General features: G+C 39.8%; 1 protein-coding gene across 50 annotated transcripts in view; it reads left to right on the top strand.

Moving 5' to 3' along the window:
• The window catches only part of LOC124128726 (zinc finger protein 58-like), a 92464-nt gene that overhangs the window by 2593 nt on the left and 69504 nt on the right, over positions 1-20367 (top strand). The window contains exons 2-3 of one of the 50 annotated variants that reach the window (XR_006860275.2): positions 17247-17716; positions 18915-20361. The exons of 41 other annotated variants lie outside the window; for them this stretch is intronic. Coding sequence is in view for 8 of the 9 variants with exons in the window: in XM_046492171.2 (XP_046348127.2) it covers positions 14119-15026 (908 nt within the window). In the remaining variant the exon portion in view is untranslated. 8 more of the 50 variants (XM_046492405.2, XM_046492242.2, XM_046492171.2 and 5 more) reach the window with 8 other exon arrangements.

Here is a 20367-nt window from a genome sequence, read left to right as displayed (position 1 = left end):
AATACTGTTAAAAGCGGCGTTAAACCCCACTCACTCACAGACTGCAGCCTTCCAAACTAGGCATGTGCAGAACAAGGTGTCATGTGATGAGGATCAACAAACAGTGGGTAAATGTACATCTTTCAGCGGTAATACAGCATATTGAATGTTGGTACTGTAAGATGTACATTTACTCACTGTTTGTTGATCTTCATGATTATGACTGCAACTTCCTTCTTGTTCAGTCAATGATAGTTTGGAAGGCTGCTGTGTCCAAGTTTTTTGGCAGCATGGTCTCTTTATGATGCTGTTTCTTAGTTTTTGGTTACATTCTCATTATTTTATGTAGCCTATCCCCTGTGTATTGTAGGCATATGACACTTTTCCGTTGCAGTCTTGTCAGTTTTCATTGGTAGGCCTGCTGAATGTTATTATGGAATGGAGGTATGATAAGCTGGATGATCGAGGGTGCATTTAAAGATGCGCAACACCCATCCCTCCTGTGTTCAGAATATATATTCTGTGACATTGTTTTTGAAGACATTTGGGAAATTATTATTTTCTAATAAAATTTGTTTCTGGAAAATATCAATTGAAATCTGTCTTGTGATTAAATATACCGCCTTACCTTATGTTCTTTTGTAGACTTTGCAAAAAACATTTTCACGATTATTCCTGATGGATTTTGATGCCCAGTTATGTTGTTAGCATTGCCAGCAGTTTGTTTTTGTACTGAGTTTGGGCATTGACATTAGTTGAGAACTTAAAATTGGTAGCGTTTGAATATTGATATGGTTAGGTAAGTTTCAGAACATTATCAAGGATGTGTTTTGTATCGTTTGTTGTGTAAGGATTACCTCAGGCTCTACATTAGATTTCTAATTTCTAATGCTGAAGTACTGATTGAAATGTCAGAAGAAAGCGAGCGTGATACTGGACTAAAGAAATGTATTTGTGTTTGGTTTTTTTTGCTTATTGCAAGTCTGCACTTCTTCTCCATGAAAGATGTCAACTGGACTAAAGAAATGTATTTGCATTTATTGTATTTGCTTATTGCAAGTCAGTGATTGTTCTCAACAAATGATGTTAATGACCCAGCTCTGTCAAAAACAATTTCTTTATAAATTTTGAATTCAGTAATAATGTTTGTGGTTATCAATAAATATCAATTTTGGTGCCATGTCATTATAAATGGTAATTGTTAAGCACCATACTTAGTTATGTACACACATGCACTACTTTGGCCAGTGACAAGACGGATTCATATACCTGTGGAAAACTTGAGACTTTTCGGTAAATCAAAGCTGGTTTACAGTTTAAACACCCAATATTTCAGGCATAAGTGAAATTGTTCAAGTAGCAGGTTCCACCCTTTTATCAGTCTTGTCACTTGCCATGTTGACACACCCAGTGCCACAGTACAGCGAATGAAGGGGGCGTGGTTCCAGGCATCACAAGGTAAGTCCACACACTGGCTTCCTGATTCAACTGTGGCCTGGGCTAGGACGTCTCAAGCTCATCAACGATAGACCAGGTCGAAAACATTGGTAAAATACTGCAAAATAAGTTCTTGACCACAGGCGTACCATATTTGACACAGTATTTAAAACATGAATTATTCAGGGTTTTATTTCATTAATATCTGGATCTATTAGTCTCCTGCCAGTGTTGCATTTTCAAGTCTTTTTCTTTTTTCTTCTCAAAATGACATTTTATTTCCATTTTAGTGGTCATTTTTTATGATTCAAAATTTATGGAATTGTTATGAGTAATGTAAAGCAGATTTCATGATAAACAAATTTTGTATATTTTGAACAAAAAAGGTAGGGATCATGCATATTTTGGGGGATGTCTATGAAAATGTGTTCTCAGTCTTCACTACAAAAAAATAAAATTTAAAAAATATTGACGATCCGTAACCCTTTTTGTTCAGTGTGTGGAATTTGGTAATGACCCTGGATTTAAAGTGAAATAGAACCCTTAACTGTTACATATGAACACACATGCATTGCTTTGTGAATAAAGTCTGCAAGATATGGATGAATTTGGTTCTTTCTTCCCAAGTATATTATCTTGAATCACCTGTTGTAGTTGATTGGTCATCTAGGATTATGAAGGTGATAAGGCCTTGGAAAGTTGTGGTTCTGATTAACTATGATCTTATTTTTATTTCCAGACCCTTGCAATTAATTATACTGAAATTTCTAGTCAATTTCTTTTCATTGCTCTTTTATTAATGAAAAAATATCAGTGGAAAATGGATAGTGACGATCAATGGCAGTCCGAACCACAGCTTGTCGGCCAAACGTTACACAGTGGCACACATCTAACAATCAATGTCTTTATGTGGTATCGATACTGTGTCAAACATGGAACCACAGTGTTGGTGAAATGAAAGAAAAGTCGATCATCTATTAGGATCAATATTCCAAGTTAAAAAATAATGCATTTCATCAAATTAGTGATATGTTTAAGTCGATTGACATGGCTCTTCTCACATAAGCTATCCCAGCTTATACATAACAGTTTTGTAGATTCAGTTATTCACTTATTTTGCATATTTTTCCTTGACCTGAGAAACACATAGGGTTATTGAACATGCACTAGTGAACAGATAGGTATGTAACTATATGTCTCAGTGGCTAAATATTGACTATTGTTGACCATATTTGACCAATTATGTGTATGTATTATTTGTTTGGGGTTCTTAAATAATGAGTCTTTGAACTTGGAACATTGACATGCATCGTCTCTAAAGTGTTTTTGATTTATCTGGGTAATATTGTGATGTAGAAATGATCATCCCAACAAGAGGATAATGTCTGAAAATATAGTTTATACATAAGAGGTCAGATGTGGTGCTGTATGTAAGTGTTGTTATCTAATACTTTTGATATATGATAATCTACTAATACCTGATTTACTGCTTATAAGTTACAATTTCATACACCCTTTGTATCCGATAACACACATTAGTGAAATATGACTTCTATAGCGAATTAGGACATGGATCTTTATTTAGCGTAAACACATGTCGGGATTTTGGTATGGCGGATATGAATATTTCATGATGAATGAAGATAATTGGAGACTACAGTTGTAAAGAACCTATTTGAAAGCGATGTTTTAATGAGGATCGACATGTTGAGTACCACAATTTAATGCACCTCCCGTGAGAGTACTGGGAGCGACTGATACAAATATATGAGGGACTTGCCTGCACTCTGAACTTGAGCCGTGTAGTCAGTATTTCAAGGAATGATAAGACCCAGTTTGAAAAGATTCTCATTTATGATTGATTGCTTGGTGTAATGCTGTCATTTTGATAGATCCACTTCGAGTAATTCAAGTGAATATCTTACCGTTTGACATTGAAAAAAACGTTCACTAGGTCAAGTATTATTTACATGCTCTGTGGTATCAAGAACCAGTCACTCGGTGATTGTCACAGTAATATCTACCAACAGTCCAAATGCCTTCAGTCGTATTCAGCAGGGATCACACCTGTCTGTTTTAGCACCCCGTATCTGTGACATGCACTGTTTGCACCCTCCGTAGTGGTTTCCACGTGTGTCAACAAGTAGCCCATGTAACATTCGTTCAAAAAGGGAATTTTATGGGGTTCACAATATAATGTGACGTCACAATGGGCTATTCCATCTGCAGATCTGGTCTGGGATTGAAAAAACCGTGTTGAGCGTATCCGAAGTATAAAGATACGGACAGGTGTAGATACCCCCGTGAACTTTATACCAAATCAATTTTTGCAGATACAGGTTAAAGAAGTGTAAATGGTCAATTAGGCTGTGTGAAGTGGGTTTATTGTTTTCGACTCAAGTTTTGAAATAGGCTCAAGTGCACCATAGAAGATTGATACTGGTTATAGGTTTGCATCCTGCTGTGGGACACAACTGATGCTCTAAGAATTGTGATAATAATTGCATGAGAGGGTAATGCCTGTTAAGTCTGGTTCAGATTACATGTTGATATTAAGCCAGATAGCTTTGTCTTGAAGAGAGAAACATTACTTTTAGGTTGTGATGTGGAAGGGAAAGATAATCTGTAGACTTTCTACCCATATGACTGCTTCTGTGCCTGATGTATTCGTTACTGTAACACTGACAATGGCTTTTCCATTGTTCTTCAGTTGCTGGCCATAGTTTCAAATACCACAACTTTATGTTGAAGAGACTGTGTCGAATATGTGGGAAGCTAGCGGACGGTGGCCCTAAGAAAATAAAATTCCTGCCAGAACTGCTGGAATTGTTCCATGTCAACGTTTTGACCGATGTTCCCGATGTACATCCATTGAAAATTTGTCTAGCCCACAAACAAGTTCTGAATCGCTTCAAGCGAGCAAAGATGTCTGGGAGGCCGTACAGCACCCACGCTGTTCCCCTTGAGTTTGTTCCCTACGAGGAAATCCACACGGACTGTTTTGTATGCTTTCCTTTTTATGGGTGACTGAATTGTGTTCATGGAAAGGTTCGTCATCTTTCGCTGTTTGTGTTGTGATGCCTCTGTAGAACTGTTTCAACTGATGATTGTGAAATAACAATATAAATTTGTACAAAATCTTGAGTCGACCATCCCTGAACTGAAAATTCTGAACCTACCAGGTTGGTGGGTTAGGGTAGCCTGGTGGTTAAAGTGTTCTCTTGTTTATTCCCCACATGGTACAATGTGGGAAGTCCCATTTCTGGTGTCCCCATTGTGATATTGATGGAATATTGCTTAAAGCGGCGTAAAAACCATGCTTACCTTAAACAAGTGGCCAATAGTGCAGACAGAATGCAATACTCTCCCTTAATGAACTATTTGTCGATGTCACCAGTACTACTTGTATATTTTGTCAACAACTCAAAGACTTATTTTGAAGATGATCTGTCACATACGCAATCGTTTTATTAATATACACATTAGTTTTATTTCAATAGCGTATTTGATATGCTAGGATTTGATTTGTCGGCATATTTCAGTTTATTTTATGCGTATTTTACGCAAATACACAGCTGTCTCTAGCTGTGTAAGTTTCCGCCTCCCTTTCCTGTTCATGTTCAGTATGGTCAAGTTGATCTGACTGCTATGGGTGTGTAATCAAGTTACACACAGTGCAGATACCCATCAACAAATGCAACAATACCCTACCTGGGCACCGTTCCACAAAGCAATCTTAGCACTACGACTATCGTAAGCCAGTGTTAAAGTATGGGAGTTACGATCACCTTTGCGCTAAGATCGCTTTGTGGAACGGGGCCCTGATGTTCCCAAACCGGATTGATTGTTTCCCAATCATTACGATGATGTTTATTGATTCTCACCTTAGTGACAAGAGATATTGGTACATGTAGGCTTTTTATTGCTTTCAGGTTGTGCACCGAGGCAGGGTATGTTAGATAGTTATTATGACAACTCTCACACTTGGCCTGAAAGGGAATACAGAGCAGGATCCTCCACAGTGATTGGACATGACATAGTGATCCCAAATCTTGTTAAGAAACAGTTTCCTTGTCCTCAGTGCAGCAAGACATTTGCAGATTCTGGCGCTCTGCTGAATCATAGGCAAGCCATACATTACCAGATGCGCTTCACGTGTGTATGTGGTCGTGTGTACAAATACAAACCTGGCTTACTGAACCATGTCAAAACCTGTGTTATTGCTAAACAGCAAAGCAGGAACTGAACTTCTGAAAATGCCTAATGCCTGCTTTTATGAAGAATGGGCTGAAGATTCTTTGTCTGAATATGGTCTTGGTTCTCTGTGCTGCTTGATCATGTCAACTTCGCTGTTAAAGTGTTATGTTCAGGGTATCATTGTCTTATTGTCTCAGTCTTTGTGAAAGGGGACGCGGTCGGATAGCCTAGTAGTTAAAAGCGTTCGCCGAAAGACCGGGGTTCGATTCCCAACATGGGTACAATGTGTGAAACCCATTTGTTGTCCCCCGCCATGATATTGCAGGAATATTGCTAAAAGCGGCATAAAACCATACTCACTTAATCACTTTGTGAAGGACACAAGCTAATTATGAAACTCTATAACCCTTAATTACTGTCTTGGGCTTATGTTTGAATTCTGCCCTAATGGGTTGGAAGAATGATCTTCAGAAGAAGAATAAAGGTGGTGATGTTTAGTTTGTTTTCTTCTTCTTTTTTCAGAATTCAATGTGGGCCAGTCAGGGAATGTCAAAAAGCAACAGTATAGTTCAATGCAACAGGGACATGGTTATTATCCATGGGGTTCACAGTTGTCAGAAAGATTGTGGTCAACAAGTGTTGATGCGAACAGAGAACAATTCCCAAAAAAACATGCATGTAATAAATGTGATAAAGTGTTTGCAGATGTCAGTGGCTTACGGTATCACCGTCAAGCTATCCACGATAAGATTACATTTCAATGTGTATGTGGGAAGACCTACAAGTACAGATCTGGTCTTGTGTATCACCAAGGATCCTGTGTTAGTTACCAATCTCAGCGGAAATAAATGGTAAATGCTTGACAAGATTAATGCCAAGCTCAAAGGGAAATTCTGGACATAAAATTTGTACAATTAGAGGGAGATGTGCATGTTTGATTTGTACTTCATGAGTAAACCTGAACTTTGTCAGTCAGCCTATACAGATAAAGATGACACCACACACAATATTTGACTATTTATAAGTTATTGCCAACTAGTCCTGAGGAAATTTGACCTTACTGTCTTGTAACTGTAGTTGGCAACTGTTTGTTCTCTTAGCATGTCAGGTAGCCTGGCGGCTAAAGCGTTCATTCGTCATGCCAATGACCTGGGTTCGATTCTCGACATGGGTACAATGTCTGAAGCTCATTTCTGGTCTCCCCTGCCATGATATTGTGGGAGTATTGCTAAAAGCGGGGTAAAACCATAATCACTCACTCACTCACTCTTAGCATTACATGTATGAATGGCGTATGAAGATGGGTCTTTCACTAGCGTCCCTTCAAACAGTTGTACTGTTTTAAACTAACTGTTAATAGGTGTCCCATTTCAGTTTCAAGTCACTAAAACGTCATGAAGAACATGTAGCATGAGACTGTCTCAACATAGGCTTTTTTCTTGGGCTGAACTGGTGCAGTTGATTCTATTTGGGGAATCATTGCCAACTGCTTGCTGTTGGAGGATTGGTTTTGCTGTGATGTCCTTGGTTTAGTTTTGAGGAAGTGTGTCTATTTCTCACTGTTGTTGGCCTTTCTGTGGACATGAGTGGGATGAACAAGAACTTTTTGTTGGTTTCAGGTTGTCAGGGTTATGGAGAAGGGTCTTTCGGTGATGATCAGCATTTCGGAGACCCTGCTCATTGTCCACAGCAGTATGGGAGATTTAACAAAGTTGATCCGATTTCAAACCGAGTTTCACACCAATGGTCACAAGACAATGGTGCAGCCGTAGGGGCTTACCCATGTCCAGATTGTGACCGTGTGTTCATGAATTCAATGGCCAGAAAATACCATGTAGAGTCTGTGCACCAACAGATGAGTTTCCCTTGTATCTGTGGCAGGGTTTACAAGTATCGGACAAGTTTACGAAATCATCTTACGTCAAGTCCACAATGTGTAGCTCTTAAGAACAGTCAGACACAATATGATCCGTGAACAGCTCAATCTGAATGCTAAATTGTCCAACCTGGCACGATATGATCCGTGAACAGCTCAATCAAAATGCTAAGATATCCAACCTGGCACGATATGATCCGTGAACAGCTCAATCTGAATGCTTAGATATCCAACCTGGCACGATATGATCCGTGAACAGCTCAATCTGAATGCTAAGATATCCAACCTGGCACGATATGATCCGTGAACAGCTCAATCAAAATGCTAAGATATCCAACCTGGCACGATATGATCCGTGAACACCTCAATCTGAATGCTAAGATATCCAACCTGGCACAATATGATCCGTGAACACCTCAATCTGAATGCTAAATTGTCCAACCCGACAACTCAGGAGCACATTATGTAGAAATGCAATGGCCTCCAGTAGCCCAGAAGGAAATTTCATCAAGAAGACTGAACTATTTCTTATTTTCAGGTTTTCAAGGCCAGGTTTCACCCATGGTCTACAGCCATGACTATGCTCAGTACGGTTCTGGAGTTGAGCAGGGACTTGGCAGATACATATGCTCTGAGTGTGGGCGTGATTTCATGAATTATATGTCTCGGAAATATCACATGGAGACTGTTCACAAAGGAATGTCTTTCACATGTGTGTGCGGAAAAATGTACAGATACAGAACTGGCCTACAGAAGCATCAGAGGCAAAATAGGGAGTGTGCGCACCAAGCAGGGTTGATATAAAATAGGGAACTGGAACTGTTTTTTTTGTTGCCAGTATGGCTTACTCAGTCCTCAAAACTTGCTCAGGACCAAGAAATAAATGCAAAGGACAAAGAGTCTACACAAGTCAATATATTCCTAACCTGAACTTTGTCGCCACTGGGGAAATGCTCCTCAACACTGCCTGTGATGGAAATTCATTTTCTAGTACATTGACTGACATTTCAAATGTCCTGGAGATATTTTTGTAATTCACAGTGATAAAGGAGAATGTTTTTTCAAAACTTGATCAAATCGCATGTCACAATCTGTGAACAGAGGAACTGAAAAAAACTAACAGGAATATGAGTGGATCATTTTCTTCCACTTTCCAGTGGTACTACTGATTATACTCTCTATAAAATATGTTATTCCTGAGGCGGTGTCCCTGTGGTTACAGTGTATGTTCATGTTGTGGATTTGAATTGTCACATGGGTACAAGGAGAGCGCATTCATTCTTGCTGTGGTCCGTTTGGGATATATTTCTGCAGAGTGAGGTGAAACCCTATTCACAGTCTATCTTTTCTCAAAACAGTGTCAACAGAAGGGTGTCTGTCCCGGGGTCGTACTTGACGCACAAATGTAGAGAATTGACACAGACAAATAATAAACAAATCATAATGTATCTACAGCATATCGAGCGATTATGGGCATCTGTCATTTCATCCTACAATCATGACCATGGTCCACATGACTATTGATTCATTCAAAGCTCTAAAATAATTATCAATAAACAGTACACTTCACCATTTCAATACTCTACAGGACCCCCATATTGTCCACAAGGACCCTTAAAATTAATTATTGGGGTTCCAGGGGGAACCCCATTTTGTAAGTCAATGTAAAACCCTGCTGCCTACAATTATTTTCTCGGTCAAGGATCAGTTCCTCCATTCCATGGTTGTTAGTGATAACGCTGTTTTCTTGGTCGTTTCAGTAGTTTAATCCTTCATTTGATACATCCTGAGAAAATTGTTAGTAAAGGAGACTAGAGAAGACCTTTTTGTTACTTTCAGGTTTGGCTGAATTTGGCAGTTCATTCAGCTCTAGTTTAGGACAAGTGACTGGTTGTTTTCATGGAGATTCTCCTCATGGCTCCTACTACCCATGTCCTGAATGTCACAGAGTGTTCATGAATCATGTTGCAAGAATTTATCATATCGAGACTGTACATAAGCATCTCATCTTTTCCTGTGCTTGTGGGAAGGTTTATAAGTATAGGACTGGTCTTAGGAGGCATCAGAAAACATGCTCCGTGTTCATCATGTCATTGAATCACGATGGCCGTCAACTGACATGACAACAGAAACATTGTTGTTCCAGCCTGTGCCAACTCTTGAGACTACGGTCCCGGACATAGCTCTTAGCATCATTTTCAGTACGTCCTTGTGTTTTTTAACGTAAAATTATAAGCTGCGCAAACAGACGTGGGTTTCAGATGTGTGGCTAAAGTCACAGAATGTTATCCAAGGAAATTTGTTTGTCAGACTGAAGCATTTTCAGTAAATTCACAGATTCATCTGTCTTCTTTGAGTTTGGGGGTGGTTGGGTAACCTAGTGGTTAAAGTGTTGCTCGTCACGCCAAAGACCTGGGTTTGTTTCCCACTGTGTGTAACTCATTTCTGGTGCCAGCCTTTATATTGCTGGAATATTGCCAAAAGCGGCGTAAACCATACTCACTCTGTCTTCAGACTGTTTTGAACTTCAAATCGGTGCATCGTTTTGGATATTTTTGAGTTTCTCCAGAAAAAAAAACCATTCAATGGATTCATATTTCTTCAACGTTTTTAAAACATTGTAACATGGGATAATGCTTATTGACTTGTTCTATGCATGGCTGATCTTGTAGACTGGTAGACTGAAGTTCTATAGATGGACTTTTTGTTGTTTTCAGGTTTTCATGGTTATGGTGGGTCTGTGTATGGTGATTACTATGACCACCCTGCCAACTCATATGCCCCGGGTGTGAGTAGTCCGGGTGCAGGGATGCATCAGCAGACCTTCCCCTGCCCACAGTGCGATCGTGTCTTTACTAACTCCCTCACCAGACGGTTTCATATCGAGACTATTCATGATCGGAGAGAGTTTGCATGTGTGTGTGGAAAGGTTTACAAATACCGTACAGGCTTACACAGGCACTGGAGACAAAGCAAGGAGTGTGCACCTACTAATAGTGGGGACCCTGCAATAAGCTACCCCTAATTTGGGGTGTAGTGTTTTCTGTTGTGTAATGCTGCACTCCGCAATATTCGAGCTGTATGACGGCGGTGTGTAAACATCGAGTCAATCCAGTGATTGATATTGTGATCAACGATCCACGGGTTGGGGTATGATGACATGCCATCTACCAAGTCACCAAACCTGATCACCCAATCTGTTTTAGTCACCTCCATCGACCAGCGTCGGTTCCTGGGGACCAGTTCAAACCAAGAAGGCAACTAGCCCAAATGTGTCTATTTGCATCATTTTCATTGTAGTGTTATATGGACTATTATTAGCTATTATAAGCTTACTAGACCAAACCTTATTTTGCTTGACACGGGCTTCGGACCAGTGGCTGAGGTTACAGACTGATGCCTTTGATACATAATACTTGTTATGGAGGAGCAGGTAGAGGTGAAGCTCTTTCAGACAAGGCAATCATGTGTAAGATTTCCAAGGACAGTATTGCTGGGCAACAGCCATGATTGACATAGTGTTGTTTCCTGCTGCTGATCATAGCAGGAGAAAAGGTTCATACTCACATAAAAAATTTGGAGTTCATGCATGGAGTTCATTATGGGCATCTGTCATTTCATCCTACAATCATGACCATGGTCCACATGACTATTGATTCATTCAAAGCTCTAAAATAATTATCAATAAACAGTACACTTCACCATTTCAATACTCTACAGGACCCCCATATTGTCCACAAGGACCCTTAAAATTAATTATTGGGGTTCCAGGGGGAACCCCATTTTGTAAGTCAATGTAAAACCCTGCTGCCTACAATTATTTTCTCGGTCAAGGATCAGTTCCTCCATTCCATGGTTGTTAGTGATAACGCTGTTTTCTTGGTCGTTTCAGTAGTTTAATCCTTCATTTGATACATCCTGAGAAAATTGTTAGTAAAGGAGACTAGAGAAGACCTTTTTGTTACTTTCAGGTTTGGCTGAATTTGGCAGTTCATTCAGCTCTAGTTTAGGACAAGTGACTGGTTGTTTTCATGGAGATTCTCCTCATGGCTCCTACTACCCATGTCCTGAATGTCACAGAGTGTTCATGAATCATGTTGCAAGAATTTATCATATCGAGACTGTACATAAGCATCTCATCTTTTCCTGTGCTTGTGGGAAGGTTTATAAGTATAGGACTGGTCTTAGGAGGCATCAGAAAACATGCTCCGTGTTCATCATGTCATTGAATCACGATGGCCGTCAACTGACATGACAACAGAAACATTGTTGTTCCAGCCTGTGCCAACTCTTGAGACTACGGTCCCGGACATAGCTCTTAGCATCATTTTCAGTACGTCCTTGTGTTTTTTAACGTAAAATTATAAGCTGCGCAAACAGACGTGGGTTTCAGATGTGTGGCTAAAGTCACAGAATGTTATCCAAGGAAATTTGTTTGTCAGACTGAAGCATTTTCAGTAAATTCACAGATTCATCTGTCTTCTTTGAGTTTGGGGGTGGTTGGGTAACCTAGTGGTTAAAGTGTTGCTCGTCACGCCAAAGACCTGGGTTTGTTTCCCACTGTGTGTAACTCATTTCTGGTGCCAGCCTTTATATTGCTGGAATATTGCCAAAAGCGGCGTAAACCATACTCACTCTGTCTTCAGACTGTTTTGAACTTCAAATCGGTGCATCGTTTTGGATATTTTTGAGTTTCTCCAGAAAAAAAAACCATTCAATGGATTCATATTTCTTCAACGTTTTTAAAACATTGTAACATGGGATAATGCTTATTGACTTGTTCTATGCATGGCTGATCTTGTAGACTGGTAGACTGAAGTTCTATAGATGGACTTTTTGTTGTTTTCAGGTTTTCATGGTTATGGTGGGTCTGTGTATGGTGATTACTATGACCACCCTGCCAACTCATATGCCCCGGGTGTGAGTAGTCCGGGTGCAGGGATGCATCAGCAGACCTTCCCCTGCCCACAGTGCGATCGTGTCTTTACTAACTCCCTCACCAGACGGTTTCATATCGAGACTGTCCAAGGACAGTATTGCTGGGCAACAGCCATGATTGACATAGTGTTGTTTCCTGCTGCTGATCATAGCAGGAGAAAAGGTTCATACTCACATAAAAAATTTGGAGTTCATGCAGGAATCTTATACAGAGGCAATTTTAACCTGACTGCCTGTGTCATTAAATGATTTTTGTCCCCGCCGTGATATTGCTGGAATATTGCTAAAAGCGGTGTAAAACCATACTCACTCACTGTCAAGGTCTTTCCTAATGAAGTCATTGGATTTTTGGGTGACCAAGGTAAACATGATAGTTTATTTCATCCCCTTGTATTAAGCTCTTGGTTAAGTCAGGTGCAATGTCATCATTTGGTCTCGTGATATGAATAATTTGTTTTCATAATAAATCTCACATCATAGTTTTCAGGGCTTCACATGGCACAGGAGTCCTGTGTATTGGACACAATTTCCATCCAAAATACTAAACAATATATTTTCTGTGAGTTGTGTTTGACACATTTTTATCGGTCAATACAAGCTCCTACATAAACATCCAAATAGACTGCAGCCGAAGAGTATATTTTTTCATTATAATGTGTAACAATCAGCTAAATGTTCATGATATGCATTTGTTGTCCATATCTTGTAGACTGTAATATGAACTCATGCATTATTTGTAAAAGAAATATTCAGTGATTCATGATAACTCCCAATTTCACCAGCAAGGGGAACCCCTGAGTTTTGAATGATACCACCCTCACTGCCTCGACAAAGTTGTATGTGAAAATAAAGATGTCTCTGTATATTTTGTGTTGGTCATACTTTTGTAGATGTTAGGACAACTATATGAACAGGAACAAAAACATATCTTTGAAACAAAGGTTGATTTTTCGATGACATTATTGTTTACCAACAGAAAAAACCAAATGTAATTTGGAAATATTTTTTGTGATAGTGAGAATTAGTGTTTTGTGTAGATAAAAACAACCTTTGTTGTGTTTTTGCCAAATGTGTATCTGCCTTCTTACATGTCGAACCGATATTGGGTAGCCAAGAGGTTTGAGCGTTTGCTCGTCATGCCAAAGTCCTGGGTTCGATTCCCCACATGGGTACAATGTGTGAAGCCCATTTCTGGTTTCCCCACCCGTGATATTGCTGCAATATTGCTAAAAGCGACATAAAACAATACTCACTCACTCACTCCAATTGATTAAAGGTATTAAGAAAGACTGCTTGGTCAGGTTTTGACATGGATGAATAACGATTCTCTGAACTCAGCCTGATATAGGACTGTATTTCAGTCAGGTGTCGAGTAGCTGTAAAAGAGCTGAGCTTGGCTTTGGGCGTGTCTACAGTTTAGCCATAAAATTCATCACAGCCACTGAAATATAGTTTCCCATAATTACTGCTGGAATGTGTCCGTACGGCCTGATTTAGAGCAAAAATATGCAAGAGTTTGATCCATTATAGTTACGCATGAAAAGAGAAAAAAACAACCCTATAAACGAAAAAATTGAATTGTACTTTTTGAACGTAATTTCTAAGTGAAACCGAAGTGTTTGAGAAATATTTTATCATGCCTTCCAAAAGAGAATATTTTGATGGACTCTTGCATATTTCTGCTGTTTCAGGCTGTCAGGTACACTTTGACACAACGTCATGTGACCTTCCAACCCACCAATCAGCAACTGTGTATGATACATCAGGTGACCTATCAACAGGCATGTTACAAAGACAAATGACAGTGTTTGAGCCTAAGAAAAGGAAACTGACTGTGAAATCCTTAGAAACAAAGTTCTTAGCCCTATTGGAGGTGGAGAAGGGGCAGCAATCCAAGGCACAAATAGCCAGGGAATTTGGAGTCCCCCCGAACACTCTGTCCACGTGGTTAAAACAAGCAGATAGAATTAAAACTGCTTACTTAGAATGCAGCTTCAATCCGACTCGTAAACGGCTCCGAAGCGTCCAGTATGAAGATGTGGATGATGCAACTCTGCAGTGGTATAGAAACGCCATCATGAATGACGTTCCGGTGTCTGGTCGTATCCTTCTGGCCAAGACTCAGGAGATAGCACTACAGAGAGGTCATGTTGATTTCAAGGCTTCTCTAGGGTGGCTGGAGAGGTTTAAATGTAGACATGGTATCACCTTTGGGAAGGGAAGGGGAAGACACCGACAGCTCAAGGCCATGCTGGAGGAATATGGGCCATTGGATTACACGGTTTCAGAAAATAGACTCGTTCATGAAGCTGTAAATGCAGCTGAGACAAAAGATGGTGGTGAAGCTGTAGATTACACGACTGTTGAGACTAAGCCTGAAGGCGATGACGCTCATGGACGCATCCAAGACTACGACCCTGTAGATTACACTATGTCCGAGACAAAAGATGATCATCCGGATGGTCAGCATGACAATTTGCCTGAAACTACACATTACAGTCAAGATGTTCAGCACGACATTTTGTCTGAAAACAAACATTATGGTCAGGATGGTCAACAGTCTTCGGAGACTAGACATTCAAGTCAGGATGGTGATTGAATTTAGATAATGTGGCTGACGCAATATCTCGCCTGATCGAGAAGGTTGACATGATGCTTTGTATTGAGACAAAGCATTGAAGTCAGGATTATGATTAAATGAAAATAATATATTCTGTGGATGGTGCTACATCTCAGATGTGACTTAATGATCAAGGTACCTTAATGATACCTTGTCTGAAGACTGAATATTCAAACCATTTGAAAATAATCAATTGAGTGGATGATGCCTCTTTGGCCCTCACATGACGACGGGGTCAACTTGACATTTGATCCAGAAAGGAGACTGGATGACATTAAATATCTGTTCATGGGACAACAAATAAAATATGATAATAAGTTACAACGATCACTTTCTCTTACGCAAACGTTGCTTGCTAATGTCACACATAGACTGTGTTCGCCCTGTACGAGGACTTATCTCACAGGCATTGTTTGTTTATGTCACACATGGACAGTTAGTGAAGTGGTTTACGCATGGATTCAGATGTTCTCATGAACTTGGGGCGGTGGAGTAGCCGAAAACCAGGGTTCGATTCCTCACGTGTACAATGTGAGTAAAACCACACCCACTCAGATGAACTTTATGGAGCTGGATGGTGTGACAAACGAAATGTCTGTTATAATAATTGAGAGAATAACTATGAGTACCTTCTGAATCCTATATAATCAGTCCGTGTTTTGTTGTAGCACGCCATTTGTAGTTATAGAGCATAATTAGCACAACCATGATAGTTGGACAAGAATCCTGAGTCAATAAATTGATTACAACCACAAATGTTTCTATACAAATAAATATATTCACATCAATTTGAAATTTTGGTGAAACTTTCAAATTTGTCCATTGATTAAGGTGTATCATTTGACAACTAGTGCTTTCAGCATTTATGTATATATAGATAAGAATATGTTTTTATGATTTCCATTAAACTTCCCATGCTTCCCTGATGTTTGGTATTTTGCTTTTTGAGTTGGAGCAAGGGGGGGATGGCATCCACTCACTGTGCAGAAGTTCCGGGTTTAATTCCGCATACAGGAACTTTTCTAGCTCCATGGTCTAGTGGTAGAGGTTATCCCGGAGAGAGGAAGGTCTGGGGTTTGATCCCTGGTCGCGTCATACCAAAAGACGTTGAAAGATGGTACTTGTTGTACATTGCTCAGCATTGAGGGGCTAAAACAAGGACTTGTCGATTCCGAGTCCGTATACTGTGTTTGAGTGGGTTATTCATGGTTAACAGCGGCATTATATTTCAGAGGGCTAGCACTGTAAATCGGCATCAGTCCAGACAAGTTCAGGCAGCCACACACACACACATGCACACGCACACACATCGCTGAATGAGTGCAATATCTTAGGTCACAACGTCAAACCCCATTTCACTTCTAGCTTGGTTTAACATTGTGTTACCTGGATCTTGAGTCATCATGAAGGTTTGAATTTTGTTTGACATTTATATAACTATAGTCATTTTAATTCCGTGGCGTAAAGCATTACTCATCATCTTGAAAATCTGTGTGGTTTAAGAGATAATTTATTGACTTACAAGGCAACTTTCTGTATGATGGTGACAGTGACAGATATCCAATAGAAATGTTGCATCATTTCACTGATGCTAAAAACATTTGAGTCTACTGTTTGTTTGTTTAATGCTTAACTCAGCAAGATTCCAGCTATATAACGGTGGTCTGTAAATAATCGAGTATCGGCCAGACAATTCAGTGATTGATATCATCAGCATCAGTCTACACAATTGGGATACGATGACATGCATCAACCAAGTCAGCGTGCCTGACCACCTGATCCCATCAGTCGCCTTATGACATGCAATCTAGTGTCGTTAAGGTCACATGATTATGAAGCCGAGGAAGAGGTACTTCATCTTGAGGCAAGCATTGGTTGCTGAAGACCTATTCTCTACCTGGATTTTCACAGGTCTAAAGTTTACTGAACCGAACATTTCTCTTTCCATCATTTTCAGTAGATTTTAGTGTAATTAACAGGACCATGATTAGCCGACATTCTGGACTGAACGTTATCTTACCCCCGACCTAAAAGGTCGCAGACTGTCATTTTAAGGAATAAAAGGGTTAACCCTCCAGAATTTGACACCTGAACGCATTTTGACCGATAACTGTTGCATAGTTTTCGTAATTGTAGAAGCAGGCACCAGTTTTCAGATACTGGCCATCAAAATTGAGTTTTCCTTTTTGTTACTTTCAGGGAACTTGTGGTCTATGGGTAGAGATCATCATATGGCCGACATTACAAGACATGAACTGGCAACAGACAATAAACCTTATCAAAGATCAAACCAAAGTATAGCAGAATATGGTTCATTGGTGTTGCCAGACACTGCTCTGTATCCAGTTCATGACCTTCAAAGAAAGTCTCTGACGCGGAAGGTTGAATGGCCATGTCCAGAATGTGGCAAAGTGTTCGCTAATTCTGGGACGAGGACCAATCATATGAATGCAGTTCACAATCATAGAACATTTGCATGTGAATGTGGTAAAGAGTACAAGTATCGGACAGGGTTGAGGGTTCACAGGAAAACCTGCGTATCTGTTCTTAGGGACTAGTTGTGGGGGATATTTTACAGGTGCTTCACTGATTTTGATGTCAAGTGTTTGTCCTCCAGTCTCATGGAGTGACGCTGTCTGACCATACCATGTTTTGAAGCTTCCGCAAGTGTGAGTAGTGATCAAGCAGGAAAACGAATGTGTGCAATCTCTTTTGTCAAAGTTGTCCACAATAATCAGTGATAAGACGAGAGCTTGAATGAATATTCAGAAACAGCCTCCCTTTTGTGCTCATTCTTGGTATTTGCGTCAAATGATTTACAAAAATGTATGCCATTGAGATTGATCTCAGAGAGACCTTTTTAAGCTATTTATCATCTGTCCATCTTCCATTGTATTTAAGATTCAGTTTGTAGGGTCATGATAGAGATTCATTAGCAAAAACGTTGTGATGAAATTAACAAAATAAATATATCAATTGTTTAGCAGCAGTCTGTTTTGAAGATGAAGTGTATTTCTAATGTGTCCAATACCCCATTAACAAAACAGTACCATTCCTTGTCAAGTCCTAGTTATGATTTTTTAATAAAGAATCACAAGTACTTATTAATGTCCCTTTTGTTTTTAGTAGTAGGTCTGTAATCATCCAGAATTGTGGATTGTTGCTCATAATATCAGCCACTGGGTTGTCTGAACCAGATTTGATTATTTACACGATCTTGTATCTGGAATAATGCTGATTGCGGCACACAACATCAAGCATGAAAAGATCATCACCGTGCACAGTGAAACAGGGGCGGTGGGGTGGGTAGCCTGGTGGTGACCAGCTGATGACCACTGATACAAATGTGCTAGTTTATTCTAGGGCTTAATAAATAGTTGACAATGGCTGCAAACAAATGTAGAATACATTTCTTTTGGAAACAACTCCAAACCAAGTGCATATTGGATCATATTCGACATAGTAATACTTCACGCATTGATATTCAAGCATGGCTCGTAGATTCTAGTCTTTACAATATCTATTATCTTGGAATGTTAAGTGCTGATACTCTCAAAGATAAGGCCTCTCTGAAATGGATGAATCAGTTTCCCTTGGAGTGTATTCAGTGTTGGAATTGTCCCTTGCGTTAACATGACCATACCAAAGAAGAGTGCTTGACCTATTTGGTTGCTTGACCTATTTGGTTGCTTGACCTATTTGGTTACATCCTGTCTCAATTTACTACATTTGCTGAGATGTGAACCGTGGTTTTAGACATGGGTGTTGGCGTCTTGAAGGTACAATGAATTTTTTAAAATTAAGTCTTTATTTTTTTTCATGAACATGTAACTGAGAGATACAAGTTCCAATCTTTGTTCCTTTCAGATGAGGAGACATCTGTCGTTACCGATCACTTTAACGCAGGCAGTGTGACAGGTGCTTGTGGCAACCTGAATGCCGTCGACCTCAGTGCAGCAGAGGCCTATGTGCGCTCCTTCCCATGTGACGAATGTGGGAAGATGTTCAGTAGGTCCGACAATAGGACAGCTCACAAGGAGGCCATACACGGCAAAACCACCTTCTCCTGTGTGTGTGGGAAAACTTACAAATACCGAAGTGGTTTTCGCCAGCACCGGCTGAAATGTATTGAAGGCTTTCAGTCTGAACCTATCAAACACTCTGTTGATCAAAAGAGACTGTGATTGATGAAATGGTCCCTCACTTTTTCACTTACAAGAAATTGGAGAGGATGTCGCGTAATTCGAAGTTATTGGAGCGTTAAGTGGACAAACAGACTTCCCGTTGGAACGTGAGACATTCCGTGTTCGGAAGGACTGAGCTGACTTTACTTGTTGCCGAGATTGTTGTGAGATATGTTGTTGATTGTGTGTAGAGGAGGCTAAATATGTCATTCAAGAATTTGCCAATCATGTTTTTTTGGTTGTTTTTTGCTCCACATCACGAGCAGCAATTGGTTCAATGACATGCATCGACCAAGTCACACAGCCTAACCACCTGATCCCGTATGTCGCCTCATATGACAAGCACGCTGTTTATTATTTTGTCCTTTAAAGCATTTGCTCGTCACACGGAAGGCATGAGTTCGATTCCTCTCATGGGTACAATGTCCGTGTGCGACATATGCTGTTAGTCGGAAAGCGCACGTTAAATCCCCAACCTTAGTCAGTCAGTCAGTCAGTCGGGTACAATGTGTGAAGCCCATTTCTGGTGTCCCCCACAGTGATATTGCTGAATATATAAGGGGCGTTAAACCATACTCACTCAAAGTAGTTAAACACATGCATGTATGTGTACTGCAGATGGTGTTCATGTGTCGGATGGGAAAAATGCAAGTCCGTTGACTGAAAAGTATGCTTCTGAGTAACCAGATGTGCCATTGTGCTGTACAACTGAGGATTTTAGATTTGAGTCTACTGTTGTCTTCTGAAGTAAAGGGTGTGGATGGTGATGAAAAGATGATTGTTGGCTTTGTGCAATATTGTTATGAAATTGAAGGAGAAAACATAACAGGCTTATTGACATTCCGAAGATTGATTTGTGGGATCACACACTTCATTTGGGAAATATTCAATTGGCGAAAATTTGGATTGATATAGAATCTTTACCCAAGACTTAATCGTTTATAAGACATTTACTTGCCCTCATGAGGAGGCAGTTGATAACATTAGTTTTTTTTACCAAAGGTCATTGATGAAATGTTACAATTCTTACTTACACTATTTGTATTTGTCGATGCTTGCTATTGTTCATCAATACAATTTGATTCTGGAAAGAAATGCGTTTGTTGTCATCAAATGACTTATTATAAGACAACAGA

Source organism: Haliotis rufescens, unplaced genomic scaffold (genome assembly GCF_023055435.1).
Source record: "Haliotis rufescens isolate VD_foot unplaced genomic scaffold, xgHalRufe1.0.p SCAF_9, whole genome shotgun sequence".
In the NCBI taxonomy this organism is placed as follows: domain Eukaryota; kingdom Metazoa; phylum Mollusca; class Gastropoda; order Lepetellida; family Haliotidae; genus Haliotis; species Haliotis rufescens.
This window is presented reverse-complemented; position numbering and strand designations above follow the sequence as displayed.